Source organism: Ammospiza caudacuta, chromosome 24 (assembly GCF_027887145.1).
Source record: "Ammospiza caudacuta isolate bAmmCau1 chromosome 24, bAmmCau1.pri, whole genome shotgun sequence".
NCBI lineage: Eukaryota > Metazoa > Chordata > Aves > Passeriformes > Passerellidae > Ammospiza > Ammospiza caudacuta.
The window spans coordinates 3,511,286-3,532,339 of NC_080616.1; the positions used below are offsets into that span (position 1 = coordinate 3,511,286).

General features: G+C 53.9%; 1 protein-coding gene across 2 annotated transcripts in view; it reads left to right on the forward strand.

Moving 5' to 3' along the window:
- Positions 1-1,325: 1,325 nt before the first annotated feature.
- Positions 1,326-21,054, forward strand: part of AHCYL1 (adenosylhomocysteinase like 1) — a 30,908-nt gene continuing 11,179 nt past the window's right edge. For both annotated transcript variants that reach the window (XM_058819612.1, XM_058819613.1), the window contains exons 1-4: positions 1,326-1,582; positions 18,389-18,500; positions 18,868-19,011; positions 19,727-19,827. In XM_058819612.1, the coding sequence (XP_058675595.1) occupies positions 1,478-1,582; positions 18,389-18,500; positions 18,868-19,011; positions 19,727-19,827 (462 nt within the window). In that variant the 5' untranslated portion in view covers positions 1,326-1,477. The remainder of the gene's footprint in view (positions 1,583-18,388; positions 18,501-18,867; positions 19,012-19,726; positions 19,828-21,054) is intronic.

Below are 21,054 nucleotides of genomic sequence, written 5' to 3' on the forward strand. Positions count from 1 at the left end.
TGGGCACACACACCTGGGGTGGGCACGAACACACCTGGGGTGGGCACACACACACCTGGGGTGGGCACACACACACACCTGGGGTGGGCACACACACAGCTGGGATGGGCACACACACCTGGGGTGGGCACACACACACACCTGGGGTGGGCACACACACAGCTGGGATGGGCACACACACCTGGGGTGGGCACGAACACACCTGGGGTGGGCACACACACACACACCTGGGGTGGGCACACACACCTGGGGTGGGCACACACACCTGGGGTGGGCACACACCTGTGGATGGGCACACACACACCTGTGGATGGGCACACACACACCTGGGGTGGGCACACACACACCTGGAGATGGACACACACGCACTTGGGACTGGATACACACCTGGGCATGGGCACCCACAGCTCTGGGACCAGACACACTCCTTGATATTTTATTTTTTCACCGATTTACTTTTACCCCTGTTTTATTCAAACTATTTTCCTGATTAATCGTGTTTTTCCTCCTGCTTTATTCTTCCCTCTGAGAAAACACCATTTTTGTTTTTTACCCTGAAAACCTTCATTCTTTAGCTTCAGCTTTTGTTTCCCAATTAATGAATCAATTAATTTCTGTAACTTATTTAGTTTCTGTATTCATTTAGAAAAATTATATACAAATTTATATAATTTATTAATTAAATTTATATAATTCAGTTATTCAACATATAAATTTATGCACATTATACTATGTATAAAATGAATTTATACAAATTTTGCAGTTTATAATAACTTATAAATGTAAATGTATATACCTTATAAATAAATTAATATAGATACGTTTATAACTTATATATGTTCTAAATTAACATATATAATGTATATAAATTATAAATAAGTTAACATATTTTATAGGTTTATATATAATTAATATTTCATATATATGGCTGCTATTTAATGTATAAAATTAATCTTTATAATTGTTTCATTTAGTCTAATTAATTAATTAGTTTAAATGTTTAAATATAATGCCTCTATAAACATTTGTATATAAATTTATTTAAGTTATGTAATTATTGCGGTTAATTGGGATTTGGCCGGCGCTGAGGTTCCACCTCCCTGTTTGACCACGCCCCCAGTTTGACCACGCCCCTACACAATAACCACGCCCCCACATGGCCCCGCCCCCTCAGCGCCCTCCCCTCCTTGTCCGCCAGGGGGCGCCCTGCCGCTCTCCCGCTCCCCGCTGCCTCAGCACCCCGGCGGGTGCGCGGTGACGCCACGGCGCAGTGACGTCGCGAGGCCCCGCCCCTGGCGCGGCGGCCGCAGACCCGCCGCAGGCACCGCGCCGGCGGCCGCGCAGCGAGCGTGAGGGACCGGCCGGGCCGAACCGAGCCAGAGCCGCCCGCGGTGCTCCCCCGTCCGCCCCGCCGTACCGTGCCCCCTTTCGTCCCGCCGGCGGCCGCGGCCCGCCCCGCGTTCACCGCCGCATCAGGATGTCGGTGCCGGAGCCCGCCGGCGGCGAGGAGAAGCAGGCCAAGGAGGTGGAGGACGCCGAGAAATATTCCTTCATGGCCACCGTCACCAAGGCACCCAAGAAGGTAGCGAGGGGAGCGGGGGATCAGATCCGTGTTAGGGCGAGCAGCCCCCGGCTGTGGCGGGGGAAGACTCTCGGTTAGAGGGGAGGCAGCCCCCGGTTGCCGGCAGGAGCCCTCCGCTGCTGGGGAACAGCCTGTGCTGGGAGCAGGGAGCAGCTCCCGGCTGGGGGAGAGCACAGCCCGTGGTGCTGGGGGAGCGCAGCCCGTGGTGCTGGGGGAGCACAGCCCGTGGTCCTGGGGGAGCGCAGCCCGTGGTGCTGGGGGAGCACAGCCCGTGGTCCTGGGGGAGCGCAGCCCGTGGTGCTGGGGGTGAACAGCCCGAGGTTCTGGGGGAGCACAGCCCGTGGTCCTGGGGGAGCACAGCCCGTGGTGCTGGGGGAGAACAGCCCGTGGTTCACGGGGAGCACAGCCCGTGGTCCTGGGGGAGAACAGGCCCTGGTTCAGGGGAGCAGCTCCCGGCTGCGGGGTGAGAGCCCCCCCAGTCTGGGGCAGCAGTAGCCCCTGGTCGGGGGGCTCAGCCCCGGTTGGGGGGGGATGCAGCCTCCGGTTCGGGCGGGGAGAAGCCAGCAGCTGGGGGGAGAAGCTCTTGGTTGTGGGGGAACACGACTGTGACCCGGCTTTGGCCCCACAGGTGGGGATTGTGCTGGGAAAGCTGGAATTGGTCCAATGTGACAGTAACTGGGAAGTGGGGCTTGTCCCCATTCAGTGGCAGAGAGGGAGATTGGTACCCCCGAGGGGACTGGTGCGGTCTGGGGGTGACAGGTGTGGGCCAGGGGGCTGCTGGCCTAGTTTGGGGTAGGATGGAAGGGCTTGGGTACTGGGGAGAGAGGGGTCTGTACTGGGGTACAGCCCTGGCCTGCGTGGGGGTGAGGGGAGGAGCGGTACCTGCAGGGCAGGTTCTGGGGGGCTGGGGCCACAGCAGGGACCTTGGCTGTGGCGTAAGAGTGCAGGGGGACAGGGTGACCCTGAGAAGGGGACAGGCAGGGTGGGCCCCTTGTGTGGGACTGTGGAGTGACAGGGCTTGGTGGTGGGGAGAAAGCAAGGGGGACCTGTTATATGGGAAGAGGCAAAAGCAGCAACCTGGAATCAGCTGTGGGTCACTCAGAAGGGTGGCCAAGAGATTTCAGAGTGTTGAGTTTTTTGGGGACAGAAGTTCTGTTGGAGGTGTGGGTGGGAGGTGTGAGCACCATTGGGCTCAGGAAGAGGCTGCCCAGTCACCTCAGTCCCCCTCCATCCTTGAAGGCCTCCCAGGAGCTCTGAGATCTCCAGTGCTGCTCCCACAACCCTGTGGGCTGCTCAGATGGCACCGAGGGTGGGTGAGCCCTGGTCCTGCCACTGCAGCAGGTGCAGGACCCCAGCGACCTGGGGATTTGGCCCTGTGCTCTGGGCTCAGTGCTGAACTCTCAGTGCTGTCAGGGAGGCAGAGCCACGTTCCAGGCCCTGCACAGATCTGTGCAGCTGAACATTGTGTTCCCCTCGGGGCTGCAGCCGCCTGGAAGTGGTGGATGCGAAGGCGGAGCAGTCACAGAGAATGGGAACATCCTCATTCTTTGGGGGGGATCTCTCCTGCCTGCTCTGGCCACGGGTGGGACTGGGGGGTGTCTGGCCCTTGGGGAAGGTCACTTGGATTTGAGGTGTCTCCCAGGGAGCAGGGGTTGGAGACTAGGCCCTGTTTATCTGGGCTGTGGACATGGCCTGGAGGAACAAGCAGAGGAATGTGGGGCTGGGATCTGCCTCTTCCAGGAGTGGCTCAGCACAGTTCCAGCTCAGGGATTGTTTTTACCTTTTCATAACCATCATCTCTGTCAGAGAGACCAGCACAAGGCTGCTCCAAGGGAACAGCAGGCTGCTAATCCCAGAGCATCCCATGGAACCAAAATAAAAGGGAATCCATCGAGCATCCTCAGAGGGAAGTTTGCCATCCTCTCAGGAGGATGAGATGTTGTATCCCCAGAATTTTCTGCTGCAGACTTGGCTGTACAGCGTGAGGAGCCTTGGTTGGACTCGGTGGCTGCTGCTTTTCCTGGCTGGGTGAGGATATTGAAGGTGCCCAGAGCGACACACGACATTTGAGGCTGATAACATCAGAGATGGGGAGCGAGCTGAGCTGAGCTCAGGGAACAAATTGCTCCGGGCTCCTGTTTTCCTTGCCTGGCTAGTTCCTGCAAATAGTGCTGGGCAAAGGCAGAGGCCTTGGCAGGAAGATGAAAGACCAAGGAAAGGAGAATTGCTCTCCTGAGATAAGCTGTTGAGTGCCCCCAGCTCTGTTGGCTCAGAACAGGATTGCAATTAAGCCATTAAAATGCCCTTCTGATTCCCTGCAAGTCAAAGTGGTTTTTGTGCCAGCTGCCCTGCACCTCCTGGCATGGTCAGAGGCCAGTGGAGATAGTGGAGAGAGATGATTTACCAGCATGGATGTGGGCAAGATAGTGCCGTGCTGCTGAGGCACGTCCTTCCTGGGTTTTCAAGCTCCTTGAACTTTGCTGATGCAGTTTGTGTGAGGTGTTTGGAGATGGGGAGGGTGGAATGTGGCCAAGTTCAGTGCAGGCTCTGTCTCTGTCTGTGAATGGATTTTTAGAGGATCCTTAACTTGTGCTGGAGCTTGGGGAAGGTGCCAGTGTGAGCCCACAGCATCCAGCCCAGGACCTGCAGGAGCCGCTTGGATGCAGCTGGAAGCATGTTGGACCCGTGGGGTCTCCTTGTTGGGGTCCCCTGGAGCTGGGAGTCAGCTCTGGGCATTGCTGTTTCCTCTTGTCAGGGACTTGTTTAAGGTGAAAAAGTGAAACAAGCAGGGGGTAAGAGATTAAGAGATTAAATATGATCAACTCCAGGCTGAAGTAGGAGCTGACTCAGTGCAGGTGAAAGGAGGAATAGGGACATTTTCCCCAAGAGCTGGGATTCCCTGGCTCTGCCAGAGCTCCCTTTTCCCTGCAGTTTGTGGTGATTTGTCAGCATAATGACCCCAGTTTAGTCTGAGCAAGGTGGTTTCTTGGCCAGGAGTGCTTTGCAGGCAGAGGTGGGTGAAGCTGAGTTTTGCACCTGCTCCAGCCATGGCTGTGGTAGATTGGGAACGCTGAGGCTGGTGGCTTACCCAGTTTAGTGAACATGGATGCGGAGATGATGATGGCAGAGCTCAAGGGCAGGTTGTGCTCCTCCAGATCCCTGTGTGCCATCACTGCTGCGTCTGGGCATCTGCTCTCCTGCCTCCCTGGAGACTGCAGGTGCCCTTGGCAGCCGTCGCCTTCCCCATCCACGTCAGCCGGGCGGCGGAGCCTGAAACTCCCAGCGAGCCAGGCTGGGGTGCCCTGGAGTGGGAAGGACACAGTGAGGGGCACCGTGCTCGTGGCAGGGCAGGGTGCTGTCCCTGTCTGTGTCCTTGTCCCGCTGGCATCGCTGCCTGCTGGGCTCCTCCACGCCTGGCTGCTGGCAGACAGACGGACGCTGCGGACAGATCTTTCTCCTGCAGCATTGCTGGGCTCTGAGATGGGCTGAAGGCTCCGGTGTGGCTCCGGGGAGGTGAGTGGGGTGGCACCCCCGTGTCCCTGGAGCCGGTGTGGGTGTCGGGGCGGTGCTGAGCCCCCGCGGCTGCGGCTCGGGCGGGATCCCGCACAGCCCGTGGCGGGGAATGCTAATGCACAGCGCCGCAGCTTTGCGGTGGCAGCCAGCCGGCTGCTGCCTGCTGTGGGGGTGGCAGAGATGGAGCCGGGAGAAGCTGGGGAGAGGGGGATGGGGCCTGTGGGGAGCTGCTGCCCCTGGGGAGGGCTGGGTGTCCTCTCCAGAGCATCCTCTCTCCAGAGCATCCTCCCTGGTATTGCTGCACCGCTGACCTTGCTGCAGCTGCTGCATCCCTGCCCTGCAGAGCCCGTTCCCAAAGACCTGTTCCTGCCCCACTTTGCTCTGTCCTGACTTATCCAGGGTCCCTGCAGCTCTGCCAGGCTGGGTGATACCTTCCCCTTGGGGCTGTCAGGGGGATGAGGCTGCCCTTGTTTGTCCTGACAGAGCTCCTGCAGCCATTGGTTTTTCCTGTCCCTTTAATTTAATTCCTTAGAGTGGCTGCTCATAAATCCTCTGTGCCTTTGTGAGCCTGTCTGGGGCCATGGCTACCACCTCCTGTCGTGCTGTTCTGCAGGCACCATGCACCTGGTTCTCCTCATTCCTTTGCCCAGATCTTCAATTCTTTGATTCCTTGCTCTGAGTTTTTCCTTCTCATCATGAGATGCCTGGGCTGGGATGAGCTCATCATCCTCTATGGAGGTCCTGAGAGGGTTTGGCCTTCCCTGGGGTGCAGGAAAACCCTAATAAGTGGGGAAATAAAGCACAGGGATGTTTAGAGTGGAGATGAATTACCAGGGCATGGGGCAGCCAGGTCACTCCTGGTGCTGTTAAATGATAGAATCCTAATTTTTTTCTAAGTTGCTTTTGGGACTTTCCTGTTTTGGTTTTTTGGAGGGTCTCCCTGATGTCCAGGGGGGAGGCTTGTACCAGTGCCACAGCACTGAAGGCATTTAATTGAATTGTTGAACCAGAGAGGAGGAAAAAGGGAGGTTTTTGGGGTTTGATGGGCACAAACCATCTTCAAAATTATGTGCCAGAACCTGTGGCTTTTGCTTTCCCCTTTTCCTCCTGCATCCCTGAAGGAGGCTGGGTTTCCACTGTTATATCAGCCCTTTGGAGATGGGAGAAGAGTTGGATATCCATTCTTCCCAGTCTTCTCTTGTCATATTTTAATGGTGTGGGGTGGAGACCACCCACCCTGGGACCCCTTTCCCATGTGAGCAGCCAGGTCTGGAGTGTGGGAAGAGAGGTGGAGCAGGAGCTCAGTGTTTTGTTTTGACCTTCTCTGACATGCCAGGTTATCTTCTGCTGGGGACTGGCCTACCACAATACTTTCTCTGGGAGCAGCTTTCTCTGTGCTTTCCAGCCTGTGCAAATGTTGGAATGAGTTCCTGTGCTCCCTCCTAGATGTTGAGGCTGGGATGTTTCACTCTGGAAATCAGGTTTTCAAGGGAGGTTGGAGTTAATCCTTTGCAAGTAGGGATCCTGTCTGTGTTGCTGATCTGAGGAGTTGGTGGGTGCCTCATCCCAGATTTTGGAGCAGGAAATGTGTGGAACCTCAGCACTCGGCCTGAGGGGTTTGCTTGTGCCTGGCTGTGGTTTTATCCCCAGGAGTTTCCTGGGGGTGACAGTCTGTTTGCAGAGGGCTTGTTATGTTTCCTGCTGAGCCCTTTGATCAGAGCTGCTTATCTGGGGCCTCTGCCTCACCTTCACTCAGCACGTGGTAGTGACGTTCCAGGTGACTGTCCTGGGACCTGCTGGTGGCCCCAAGGGCCCTCAGTGCCAGAACTTCTCCCAGAGTGAGACTCTGTGAAACCAGGGGTTGAATCTGTAAGGGGCTGGGAGAAGAGTCAGGGAGCCCCACCAAGGAGGAGCATCATGGTGACACCTCAGCAGGTTGTGTGGAACCCCTTCCCACGGCACTGCGTAATTCCAGGGGCTTGGGCACCCTGAGCAGTGCTGGAATCCACTCTGCCGACATCATCCCTGCAGGCTTCCCTGGCATGGTTAACCCTTGGGTGCTCTGGCACATCTTGGTTGATGGCCCAAAGGTCCAAAGAGGAAGCTGCTGGTTTGGAAATGGTTTGGAAATCGCCCAGTTCCACCCCTGCCATTACACACCAGCAATCCCAGTGCTATTAATCAATTTTGGAAGCCCTCTCCACAGCCTCAGGTTAAATGCAGTGTTCTCTTGCAGGTCTGTGCCTTTCAGCACAGAAAATTTAAAATTCTCATTATCCAGGGCTCCAACAGTCAAGAACACCTTCCACAATCCCAGGTTGCTCCAAGCCCTGTCCAGCCTGGACTTGGACACTTCAGGGATGGGGCAGGTACAGCTTCTCTGTGCCAGGTCCTCCCTACTCTGACAGGGAGGGATTTGGGCTGTTTTTTTGGCAGCTGCTCTCCCCGTGGGTTCTGTGCCTCTCTGAGCCAGCAGGATGCGGAAGCTGAGGCCAGTCCTGCCTTTTGGAGCTGCCCTTATTGCCCTGTTGACTTGGGCTGCATGGACTGTGAATTTTAATTACACTTTGGGATCAATACGGTGGCCTTGGTAACGAGCTTATTGCTGCTGCAGAATGTGTTTACTTCAGGTTGGTGACAGCCAAAGGCCTGAGGTGGCCGAGGACATGATGTTCCAGCTCCTTGAACAGGCTGCATTGTGATTGGGGTGAGGCTCCTGCAGCCCTCAGAGCTGGGTGCAGCTTCCCCTTGGCTGCCCCCACAGAGCTGGAGCTGCCTGGCAGCGCCCGTTCCTGCCTGCCTGAGGAGCCAGGGTTTGGCTGGGGGCTGCTGGAGCTGTTTTATCTGTGTGCTGTGGGTGGAGGGGATCCCTCCTCTTGGCCTTCTTCAGTGAGAAAATTTGTGTAGCCTCGAAAAGGAGGCTCCTTGGGGCTTTGCCCTCCTGAAATTCATGTTTTAGTGTCCTCCTTCCAGATGAGGGTGAGGTTCAGCTGTGTCTGCTGTTTGCTGCCTCTCCTCCTTTCACCTCCCAACAGGGAGCTCTGGATTTCACATTCCTGCACTGTGGGGAGAGTTTTGCATCCAACCTGGGCATGTTTTGGAGCAAGAACATCTGGCTGATCCCTGTTGACCTTGGAGCTGTCAGCATCTTGCAGGCAGCACAGTGTCTCCTACAGTAACTAACCCCTTCTCCAAATATTCTCTGAGCTTGCCATCTCCACAAGGAAATCACTTTCATCCCTCGTGCTTCCCTTTGAAGAAAGGGACTTCATGGAATCAGCCCTGTCTGCAGGAAAAGGTGGGCTTTGCTCTGACACAAGTCTGTCCATCCTGGTGGTAATTCCTCAGACTCCTGAGCAGGGAGGAGCCAGTGCTGAAGCCTGAGGTTTCTCCTGCTTTGCATCAAAATCCAAGTAATTTCCAGGGCTGAAAAAATTCTATTGGTAAATGAGGAATGGGCAGCTCTAGTGGGAATAGCACTGTGAGAGGCTTTGGGAGTCAGGGCAGGGGGAGGATGGATTTCCACGTTTCCAGAACAAGCTGCTCCTGTTTCCATGCTGATCCTGAGGGGTGTTTTCCCTTAAAGCTGTGCCACAGGGATGGAGGATCAGATAAGGGTACCTGAGAATAGCTGGAGGCTCTCCTGAGTGGGATTTGCTGTTTTGGTTTTTGAAAGAGCAGTAGAAGTTTTGGAATGCTGAGATTCTCCAAGACAGTTTGGGGAAGAAGAGGAGGCAGGTGGGCTGCCCAGAGTGCCAAGGGGAACGATTCCTCCCCCAAATCACAGGGGTACTTTAGAATTATGGAGTAGAAGTTTGGCCTTCTCAATTTGTTTTTTTTTGTGGCAAGCCCTCCCTTCAGACCATGAGGTGTTGTTGAAGGAGCTATTTGACAGTGTTTCCAAGTGTTCCCTTGGTCTCATTCAACTGTGCTTGGAGAGGCATTTTCTAATTAGTTTAAAAATTGATGCTAATTAAAGCTGATTCCCTCTCAGCTCTGACACACAAACACATTTCCATGGGTTTCCAGTTCTGCCAGCTGGCCTGTTGGAGGCCAGCAGTCCTCAGATTGCCCCATAAGCGGCTGGGAGTCATTTAACCCACACTCCTGGAATAGGGAATGGTTTGGGTTGGAAGGGTCCTTAAAATTCACCTAATTTCTCCCTCTGCTGTGGCTCCCAGCCCCATCCAACCTGGCCTTGGACGCTGCCAGGCATGGGGCAGCCACAGCTGCTCTGGGCACCCTGTGCCAGGGCCTCCCCACCCTCACAGGGAACAATTCCTTCCCAATATCCCATCCATGCCTGCCCTCTGGCAGTGGGAATCCATCCCCTTGTCCTTGCAAGGGATGACCTTGTGTTGCTTGTGCACTTCTTCCTGTGTGGTAACTCAAATTTATTCTGATTTTCCTATTGCCCAGACATGTGCTGTGCCATAGGCTGGGTGGGCACTGGGGAGGAATCCAGAGGTGAGAAATCTGGGATGGCTTTAGACCCATTGCTGTTTGCCCATTGATGGGGATTATGGGGTTAACCTGTGAGGCATGACCCGAGTTCCCTGCCCTGAGGGATCCCAGACATTGGACTTGTGCTGTTCCTGCCAGGAAGGAGATATCCCTGTGTGGTTCAGGTGGATATCCCTGTGTGTTTCTGGAAAATATCCCTGTGTGTTTGAGGAGCTATCCCTGTGTGTTTGAGGAGCTATCCCTGTGTGTTTCAGGAAAATATCCCTGTGTGTTTCTGGAAAATATCCCTGTGTGTTTCTGGAAAATATCCCTGTGTGTTTCAGGTGGATATCCCTGTGTGTTTCAGGTGGATATCCCTGTGTGGTTCAGGTGGATATCCCCGTGTGGTTCAGGTGGATATCCCTGTGTGTTTCTGGAAAATATCCCTGTGTGGTTCAGGTGGATATCCCTGTGTGGTTCAGGAGGATATCCCTGTGTGGTTCAGGTGGATATCCCCGTGTGTTTGAGAAGCTATCCCTGTGTGTTTCAGGTGGATATCCCTGTGTGTTTCAGGAGCTATCCCTGTGTGGTTCAGGTGGATATCCCTGTGTGTTTCTGGAAAATATCCCTGTGTGTTTGAGGAGCTATCCCTGTGTGTTTCAGGAAAATATCCCTGTGTGTTTCAGGTGGATATCCCTGTGTGGTTCAGGTGGATATCCCTGTGTGGTTCAGGAGGATATCCCTGTGTGGTTCAGGTGGATATCCCTGTGTGGTTCAGGTGGATATCCCTGTGTGGTTCAGGTGGATATCCCCGTGTGTTTGAGAAGCTATCCCTGTGTGTTTCAGGTGGATATCCCTGTGTGTTTCAGGAGCTATCCCTGTGTGTTTCAGGTGGATATCCCTGTGTGTTTCAGGTGATATCCCACTCCATCAAAGCCAGGCCCAAGCCTTTGCCTCAATTCCTGCAGTCCAAGGGCTAGTTGCCTCCTTATCTGGTGAGGAGCTTTCCCTCTGCTCCTGCTGGAGCACACCTTTGACCTCCAGGTGTTTATGAGGCAGATTTATCCCCAGTTACTATTTAACACTCAAAATGACATTTCTTTTATTGAATCCTTCCTTCCGTTTATTTTTCCTTTAACTGACATTTACAGTGATTCCCACCATGACTGAAATCTTGTGGTGATTTCCAGCCTAGTAACCTTTGGAATGGGTCTCTTTCTTTCCTGGTGTTTCTTTTTCTCTGCTGAGTTTTGAGATTCATGTGGAAGTCCTTAATTCTCCTCTTGGACTCACAGAAACTTGGTTTGGTTTTTTTCCCCTCAGTGCTTTACCCAACCAGCCTTTCCCTGTCAGAGGAAAATGGATGTTGAGATCAGGGCTTGGCTGGTTTGTTTTGCCAGAACCTCAGTGCCCTTTTACTTCTTCACTGGGAACAGTGTAAAGGTTTCCAGGTGGAGGTTTGGCTGGGATTCCTGCTTGGGGAGTTGGTGGGGAGAGTGCCAGGCAGGTCTGTGCCTCTGGGAGAACAGCCTACCCTGTGAGCCCTCTGGGAGTGAGAAATACAGATCCAGGAGCACCAAAATCCACGTGGCTGTGCTTCCATGCACAGAGCAGCACCCTCAGGAAGCTCTTCCAGCTGTGATGTCTGAATGGAGCACTTGGGGTTTCTTATCAAAGTTGGGGGAACCACCAGGAGAAAGTTCTCCTCTTGCCAAGGCTACACCTGGGGCAGAAGCAGGTCCTTTTTCCTTTTTCCACTTCCAGCTCTCACAGGTGTTCAGGCTGTGGAGGATCAGGAGATGTTTGCTGAGCAGCTCTCCTGCTCTTCCAGCCTGCCCTGTGAGCCCTCTGAGAGTGAGAAATACAGATCCAGGAGCACCAAATTCCACATGGCTCTGCCTCCATGCACAGAGCAGCACCCTCAGGAAGCTCTTCCAGCTGTGATGTCTGAATGGAGCACTTGGGGTTTCTTCTCAAAACTGGGGAAACCACCAGAACAAAGTTCTCCTCCTGTAAAAGCCACACCTGAAATAGAAGCAGGTCCTTTTTCCTGATGGTTGTTTCACTTCCAGCTCTCACAGAGCCCTTGGTGCTCAAGCTGTGAAGGACCAGGAGATGCTTGCTGAGCAGCTCCCCTGCTCTTCCAGCAGGAATGGTGGGGTGAAGCACTGCTGGGGAAAATCCCCCGCCTTCACCTGGCCATGGGCTCTAGTGGGGTTTTGTTTGCTGCTGGGAGGATTTGAGCTGGGAATCTGGTGATTCCTCCATGGGTTGGCCATAGCCTGGTGTGAATTCGCGCAGCCCTTTGCCATCCAGGTTTGCACTGGCGTGTGTGACCAGAGCTTGGAGGTGGGAAAATGGGATGGTTTGATCCACCTCCAAACCCTCTCCTCCCCAGTGCTTTGGGGATGAGTTGTCAGGGTGAGAGTCTTTCTGGTCCTGATTCCCCATCCCTCTTCTCCAAGCACCTTGTTTTTCCTTCCCTTCCATCCTTAAGTAGTGCTGTGATCCAGAAATACCCTTCCAGGCTGGATAACCTCCCAGGAAAAGAACCCTAAAACCATCCCTGTGTGCCTTGCTGATTCCCACCCCAAAAATCCATGTCCTGTGTCACTATAGGACATGAAAAAACACAAGCTCACACTGCTGTTCTCAAGGTGAAGAAAAGGGAAGTTTATTTTCTGACTCCAACATTTATAGTTTTCTAAAAGTGACAGCAGATTGGAGGGTGGCAGTGCCACCTCTCCAATGACACTGGTCAAACCAACAGTGCATCAACTCTCTCTTCTTCTATAAAGAAATGCAAAACAATGAGTTATTTACCGAAAGTGTGTGAAAAAGTTCACTACAAGAATGTCAACATCAGAAAGCTTAGAAAATCTTAAAAAACCAGGGTGACAGTCCTGTTGGGCTGTGGAGCAGGATCTGTGTCCCCTGTGTGTCCCCTGTTCCCAGGCTCATGTCTAGACACTGTGCTGTGGGAACAGGGGCTGGCTCTCCCAGCCTGGTGGCAGAGCAGAGGGGGCCTGGGGACAGGGCAGCCAAGTCCTCTAAACAAACCCAGTGCCCTGGCATGGCCACGGTGGGCATGGTGCCAGCTGCAGGGGCCAGCACAGGGACACACACTGGGAGCACTGCGAACCTGCAGCTGGTGGCTTTGGGATGGCCTCAGGGATGCAAACGTGGCAATTGCTCTTTTCTCCCAGTCAGAAAACTCAGAGTCCTCTCTAGGGTGGCTGTGAGAACAGCATGGGACAGTTCTGTCCCTTCTCTGAGGAGTGGCTCAAGCAAAGCTGCTCCTCTCTTCTCTTTGACATGGAATGAAGGTGAACACTGATTATCTGACTGATGGTGCTGAAGGGCCTCATTCCCTGGGATGCCTCTGCCCTCCCTGGATGCTGAGTTGCTTCTGCAAATCATTGGATTAGAACAACTTGTCCTTTAGAAATGCCTGACCCAGCTCCTCCTCAGGAACAACCAGCAGCTCTCTGTCCTTCTGCACATAAGGAATCCTTGGAGACTGAAACCTGAAGGTGCCCATCTCCAGGTGGGCAAAACCCAGCCCTGCTCCAAGCTGCTGCTCCTGTCTCATGTGGGAGCAGGGATGGTGAGGAGGAGGATGCTTGTTTGAGCTGTAAAACATTCCTTGTCTGGCTGAATTTCCAGCAATGACAAAGAAATTATGAACTTAAGAGACAGGTCACGTCAGGGCTGCCTTGGCAGCATGGGCATCCAGCAGTGCCCTCCCAGCCTCTGCCAGGGAGTTTTTGTTTGGGAGAACATACAAAAAAGGGGAACTGGCTGCACTGAGTAGTGCTGATCCCTGCTGCTGGTTTGCTGCAGCCCAAGGAAGGGTCCCAGCACTCTGGATGCTTCCAGGCTTTCTCCTGGGAGGACAGAAGTGGGTTGCAGAGACTCTTCTGCTTTAGAGGTGCTTGTGTGGCTGTAGGAACGTGCTCTGCTCCCATTTTGCTGTTCCTCCCTGGGCAACTGTGCTGTGTCCTCACATCCACGGATGTCACACTCAGAGGTCTGGAGGGTTTTAGACGGTTCATTGCTTCCTGCTTATCTTAGGTGATGTGTGGAGCCTGCTTCTGTCCTCACTCCACTTATCCAGGACAGAATTGGCTGGGAGGACACTCTTCCCATGGTTGTGGATGTGCTGATGCTCACATTGTCCCTAATAATAAATAATAATAATAAAAGGATTGCTGAAGCAAACTTGGGGGTGCTAGGAGTGGAGCCTGGAGCTGCTTCCCAGCCTGTGTCCTTTCCCCTGTGGAGCCTGTGCATTGATGAGCCATGTCAGCTGTGAGTTGGTGGATGCTTTCCAAAATCTCTGTTCCTTCCACAATCTGCTCCTGCTCTCCCCCAAGGCTGCATGGGATGCAGTCAGGGATGTGTAGCACAACAAAGGAACTTAAATGACCTCTCTGGAGCTGTTCTGGGAATGGAAGAAGTGTTAAAATGAAAAGTGGGATTGTCCTGTGTGAGAGGGACATGCTGGGCTCATCCTGGAGCCAGGGAGTGGAATTTTCTGACTCTGTCAGCTCCAAACACTGCTCTCCTGGCTGACCACTGGGAAGGTGCTTGGAGTCAGCCATGGAGGATGGCACACCCTGCAGTCATGAGCTGCCTGTTTGGTGAGGTGGTACCAATCCAGACCTGCAATCTGTTTGTCCTCCCTGTGTCATAATAATTAAACAAACGAGGCTGTGTGTGCTGGGGACACTTGAGCTGCTGGGCTTGGTGCTGCCCCACCAATGCTCTCGGTGGATTTTTCCTTATGCCCTGGAGAGAAGCTTGTTCAGGCTGGTCTTCAGCTTCCTGGTGGTTTGGGATGTGTGGCCAAATAGGGTGGACAGTGCTCCCTCAGCTCCAGCCCTGGAAAGGGTGGTTTGAGGTGAATATGAGTGGGTGTTGTTGGGAAATGTCAGATCTGTCTGGGAATGGCAGTGGATATCCCAAAGGGAATCCACAGTTCTCCCAAAGGGAAAAAATGTCCTCCTGGCTTGGCTGGTGTCACTGGGAGCAGGCAGTGCCCAGCAATGCTCTGGAAGAACTTGGCAGGAGATGGTGGATCCTGCTGTTTTCCTGCAGAACATATCCCAAAATCTCTGCTGTTCTGAGTGAGGAACTGCTCATTTGGCCCCTTAGATCTCCAGCCCCTTCTTCTCCTTTTGCATGCAGTGATGCTGAAAACCCCTGGCTTCATTCCTATGCAGAGAAGTGGGTGCTGTCTTGTTTTCCCTCCTTGACCACGAATTTCTGGGATGAAAAAATATTTTCCTTGCACTTAAACCTTTGTGCTCCACCCGCTTGGAAAAGCTGCTTCCAGCAGGATGAAGTTTGGGATACAATTCATCACCGTGCTCTTGAGAGCTGGACAGCCCCAATCCTGCTGAGCCAGGGAGCACTAAAACCCACAGCCCCCCAGCTGGGAATGCTGTTCATTCCAGCTCCCATGACAGGCAGAGGGATTAGGAGATTTTCTCTGTCTCCTTAATGCAGCTCGAGCTGGGCACGTGGAGGGCACTGGTCACGCACCTCTGCTCCGGTTCCTGCCCCAGCTCCTGTGCTGCCCCTCGTGCTGCAGACACAGAGGAGATCCCCTGGGCAAGGAGGGCTTGGATGCTGCCATGGTTCCTCAGGTTTGGGTGCTCTTTGTGGTGTTTGATGATAATTTTAGCCAGGACAGATTTTGCTAAGCTGGGGAGTTCAGCTGAGCCCTGGTAAAGCCACCGCGGGGATTACTGGGGGTAATTCAGCACTTGGTTTGCTTAGCACTTGCTTTTTCTCTCCCCTTGCATTCAATCCCCTCATTCCCGTGTGTCTAAACCTGTTGTTTCTCTTGCAGGGTGGGGTTGTGCCTTAGAGCTGGCTCAGCACTTGCAGCTGGAGCCCTGAAGGGGAGGTGGATTGTGTGGGATGTTGTGGGACTGGGCAGTGCAGCATCCCTCTGTCCCATCCTCTCTTTTCCACTTCCACTCTTTTCCTTTCCATCCCAAATGAACTTTGCTCCTTGAGACCATGCAGGCAGCACATTTCCCTGAAGGGAATTGCCTCTATCCCATCCTCTCTTTTCCACTGCACACATTTCCCTGAAGGGAATTGCCCTGTCCCAGAGCACACACATCTGGATGCTGCAGGCCAGGACAGACCTGCACCCTGGGCTGGAGCACTGTGCTTTTGTTTTTTCCCCCTCCTGGGTCACCTCTTCCCTGGAAACCTTTCCCTGAGATACAGAAAATTCCTCAGCTAACACTTTAAGCTGTTTTAATGCCAGCAGCTGTTTTATGAGGAATGGTTTTTTTTATACCCTCTGGTTTGATGAGCTGCCAGAGGAAGAGTTTGATGTGAAGGCATGGAAATCTTGTGTCCTGAAATTGCTGATGCTTTTTCTTCCTTGGAAGTGCCCACGAGCAATACACTGGTGTGGAAGTAGCACAAGCCTATCCCAGGCTGTGTGGGGAACTTTGTTCCCAGGAATAGACCTTGAAAAAATTCCAGCCACACCATTCCTTGTTGGGAATCCTCCCAGCTCCTGCCACACACCCTGAGCACAATATTGGTACCTGCCTGGAAGTGCTTCTATCCCAGAACCAACTTCCCTGTGGGGATGGGGTTGTGTGGCCTCTGCATCCTCCCTCTGCTCTCCCATGGGGATGGAGGTTTCAATGCCCTCCAGGTCCTCCCTCTGATTTGTCATGGGGGTGAGGGTTGTGGTCTCCTCTTCATCCTCCCTCTGCTCTCTTCTGTGGGGATAGGGTTGGATGCCCTCTGGATCCTGCCCTCCTCATCCTCCCTCTGCACTCCTGTGGGATAGGGTTGGATGCCCTCTGGATCCTGTCCTCTGCATCCTCCCTCTGCTCCCTCATGGAGATGGAGGTTTCAATGTCCTCCAGATCTTCCCACTAAGTTCCCACAGGGATGAGGGTTGTGGTGTCCTCTGCATCCTCCCTCTGCTCTCCTGTGGGATAGGGTCGGGATGCCCTCTGGATCCTGCCCTCTGCATCCTCCCTCTGTTCCCCCATGCGTATGGAGGTTTTAATGTCCTCCAGATCTCCCCTCTGATTTCCCATGGGGATGAGGGTTGTGGTCTCCTCTGCATCCTCCCTCTGCTCTCCCATGGGGATAGGGTTGGGATGCCCTCTGGATCTTTGCATCCTCCCTCTGTTCCCCCATGGGGATGGAGGTTGTGGTGCCCTCATCCTGCCTCTGTGCCAAATGACCTCAAACAATTGCAAAACCAAACCTTCTATCTCCATTTATCCTTCCTATTCCTTCCACTAATACAAATTAAAGTAGTTTACATCAGAATCCAGCTGGACTCTGCTGGGAGGCCTGGTTGGGGAAACAGGTACTGGCCTGTGGTGTGTCCAGGATGGAGGAGCTGCCTGGAAACCTTACAGCAGCAGCACCTACAGGAATGCCTGGGATGCTTGGCTGGGTGTGGTGATGGATCTGATCTGTGCCAGTCAGTTCCTGGAAGGGATGCTGGGCTCCCACATCATCCCTCCTGCCCTCCCTTGGAGTCAGCCTTGGGTTTCATGCCCCCTTGTCCCTTCCTGAGTGGAATACCATGCTGGTTTTGGCCCATCTCCTGGGATTCTGTAGGATTGTGGCAACGTTTTCCAGCCCAAAAATCTGTCCTGGTGCTGCAGGCACCCCAGCTCCAGCCTGTGCAGATTCCTCCTTTCTGGAATGGATCATTTCAACTAAATACTTTCATTCTTCTCCCCTCTGAAGGCTGTTTGCTGCATCAAAGCTTTCAGAGAGCTTTTGGGATTGCTGTGGCACTGCAAGCCCCTCCTTGTGGCTGCTCTGGGCTGTCTCTTTCCATCATCTTGATTTCTCTAGGACTCCTCTCAAGGTCTCCTGGGTCTCGGGGATGCTTTGTTAATCCCACTCCATGCCATGACGTCTCATCCCTGTTAAATGGCAAAATTAAATCCTGCAGTGACATGATCTGAGGGAAGGGGCCGTGCTGGGGTTCTTTGTCAGGGTTTCCTGCATGGCAGCAGGGAGGGGGCTGCAGGCTGGGCTTGCTGCTGCTTTCCCTGATTCCCTTTCATCTCTGTTGCCTTGCACTGGCAGGAGCAGCAGTAAGGCTCACTCGGGGTGAGCGCAGCAGCTGAGCAGTTTTGGGTTATTTTTCCTTTCTTTTTGGCCCAACACAGTTAAATTTGATGATCTGGTGGAAGGTGCTGGAGCTTTGAGTTGCCTCTGGCTGAGAGAGGTGGCTGTTTTGGGGGTTCTCTTCCAATGGAAACATCTTGTCCTGCAGAGGAGGCTGAAAGCCAATGCAATGTCAACTTCTTTTTATTGAAATGTTCTCTCTTGCTGAGGTTTTTTCCTGTGCTTTTAGTGTCAGTTTTGGAAGTATGTGCAGTGTTTTTAACCTGTGGGATGCTCTGATCCTGGGGAAGAGCCTGGAATCACCAGGGATCTGTTGGGACCACCCCAGCTTTCTTGCTGCTGCATTTTTGGGCAGAAATCTGCTGGGATTGCTTGGGGCAGGGGCTGTGGGAGCAGGGGCTCTGCCTCCACTTGGGATGTGGCTTGTACAAGGAGTAATTCCTGAAGGAGCCTTAGGGAGCTGGCAAGGGATTAAAGGGGATGTTTCAGGGTGCTCTTTTTATCTTCAGGTGTGTCAAACTTGCAGGGTGACAAAAACCTGGTAGCAGTTTTTCAGGCAGAGGAAGGGATTTAATTTTTGGCATCTTTAGCCCTCTATTTGGTGATGTTAATTTTTGTGGACTGAGGAGATCTGTGGATCCCTGTAGCTTGGGGAGGTGCCATGCCCTGAGGATCACATCCTGATTTAGCATTTCTTTCCTTTGCTCCCAGCAAATCCAGTTTGCAGATGACATGCAGGAGTTCACTAAATTCCCGACCAAGACGGGCCGTCGGTCCCTGTCCCGCTCCATCTCCCAGTCTTCCACTGACAGCTACAGCTCTGGTAGGTGCCAGCTCCTTGTCCTTGTGTGTTCCTCTCAAAAACCCAGCGTGGGTGCTGCACTGAATGTGCTGCTCACACCCTGAGGCAGGATTTGTGCTGCTGTTTGTACTTGGGTGCTAAGGGAATGATTCCAGCCGTTCCCAAAGCTCAGGCATTGATTGATTGCCAGTTGATAATTGTTACCTCTGGGCTGTTCTAGAGAAAAAGAGTGCAAAATTCCTTCAGGGCATTGGCTTTCCTTAGGAGCTTGGTAGTTTGAGCCATGAGTGAAAGCTGGGAAGGGAAACAGAGCAGAAACCTGAAGGGTAGAAGGTTCCTGGGTTCATAAGGCCTGGCATAACACTCATTCATTGCTCTTTTGGTTTAGCTGCCTCGTACACAGACAGCTCTGATGATGAGGTGTCCCCCCGAGAGAAGCAGCAAACCAACTCCAAGGGCAGCAGCAATTTCTGTGTGAAGAACATCAAACAGGCAGAGTTCGGGCGCCGCGAGATTGAGATCGCTGAGCAAGGTACAGAGTGGAGGGTGGGGCTTCTGGGCCTGGGGCAGGTTCTGGACACCAGGAGCTGAGGAATGGTGATTCCCACTCCTGCAGCAGCCTTGGGTGTCCTGTTTCCTTCCCCCAAAATCTGTTAGGGAAGAGTGAGATGTGCCAGCAAATGTTGATGCTGTGTCCCACCCCTTTTCTAGCAGGAGCAGAGCTCTTGCAGGGTTTAATGTTTTGTTGGCTTTGGATGGACAAGGATTTTGTAACAGTTTCAGAGATATCAAAGCTGAAAATCCCACCCCTTCCTGTGGGGGTGGTAGGAAGCTGAATTACCATTGTCAGTGGGGTGATTGGGTAACTCTCCTTTTAGAAGGGGAAGATAATCCAGACACATCTAGAGCAGCTCTTCTGAGATGTGGCAGCTCTGTTTTCAAGTTCAGGTGCTTCACCTGCTGCCACAGGGCTGGTGACTGTCCTTAGGAGCCTTCCCCAGGCAGTGCCAGTCCCAGACTCCTCCTTGCCTCTCTCCTTGTCCCTTGGTCAAGTGACAAATGACACTGATGTTTTGGTTCCATTTTGCCCAGACCTGCCAGGCCAGGGATGAGGAGTTTTCTCCCTACCTGTGTAACAGCTTCAGCAGAAATTTTGGGGCTGGAGGAGGCCCTGAAAGGCGGGGAGCTGTGGCAGAGAGGGGACCCTGCAGACTGAACCAGCATTAAAACCTCTCTTCCTTTTGCAGACATGTCTGCTCTGATTTCGCTCAGGAAACGAGCCCAGGGGGAGAAGCCTTTGGCTGGAGCTAAAATTGTGGGCTGTACCCACATCACAGCACAGACTGCAGTGAGTGGCTGCTTATCTGGGGGGCCTGGGCTGGGACATCAGCTTTTCCATGGGGAACAAAGTTCTTTATCTCTTTGAATGGGAGAAGGCACGTTCAGTAGAACCTGGATGTGTTTTGGAAAGGATGTGCTGGTGGCATTTGGTTCCTGTGCCCATCACTGCTGTCCAGGGTCAGGGGCACCCTGGGAGTCTGCTCTCGTGCCGGGGTCATCCCCTGACCTCCAGGGCACCCCTGACCCCTGGGACAGCCCTGACCTCTGGGTTATCCCTGATCCTCAGGGCACCCCTGGCCCCCGGGGTGCTGCAGGCACCCTAACCCCTGGGGCACCTGTGACCCCCGGGTTATCCCTGACCTCTGGGTTATCCCTGACCCCCAAGGCACTGCTGGTGCCTGGGACACTCCTGAACCCTGGGTTATCCCTGTCCCCCGGGGCACCCCTGGCATCCTGGGGCACCCCTGATCCCCAGGATGTCCCTGTCCCCTGGATTATTCCAACCCCCAGGCCACCCCTGATCCCCGGGACACCCTTGACACCCAGGACACCCCTGATCCCTGGAACACCCCTGACCCCCAGGCTATCTCTGATCCCCAGGGCACCCCTGACCCCTGGGTTATCCCTGATCCCTGGGGCACTCCTGACTCCCTGGGGCACTGCTGGCACCTGGGCCACCCCTGACCCCCAGGACATCCCCGTCCCCTGGGTTATCCCTGACCCCTGGGACACCCCGAGCCTTGGAACACACCTGATCCCCAGGACACCCCTGATCCTTGGAACACCCCTGACCTTCAGGACAACCTGGATCCCTGGAACACCCCTGATCTCCGGGGCACCCCTGAGCCCCAGGTTATCCCTGATCCCAGGGGCACCCCTGACTCCTGGCCCTAACCCCTGGCCCTCCGGAGAGCTCTGACCCCCGGATTATCCCTGTTCCCCAGGACACCCCTGTCCCCCTGGGGCACCCCTGACCCCTGGAACACCCTGGGGCACCCCTGACCCCTGGAACACCCTGGGCACCCCTGACCCCTAGAACACCCTGGACACCCCTGACCCCTGGAACACCCTGGGGCACCCCTGACCCCTGGAACACCCTGGGGCACCCCTGACCCCTGGAACACCCTGGGGCACTCCTGACCCCTGGAACACCCTGGACACCCCTGACCCCTGGAACACCCTGGGGCACTCCTGACCCCTGGAACACCCTGGACACCCCTGATCCCTGGAACAC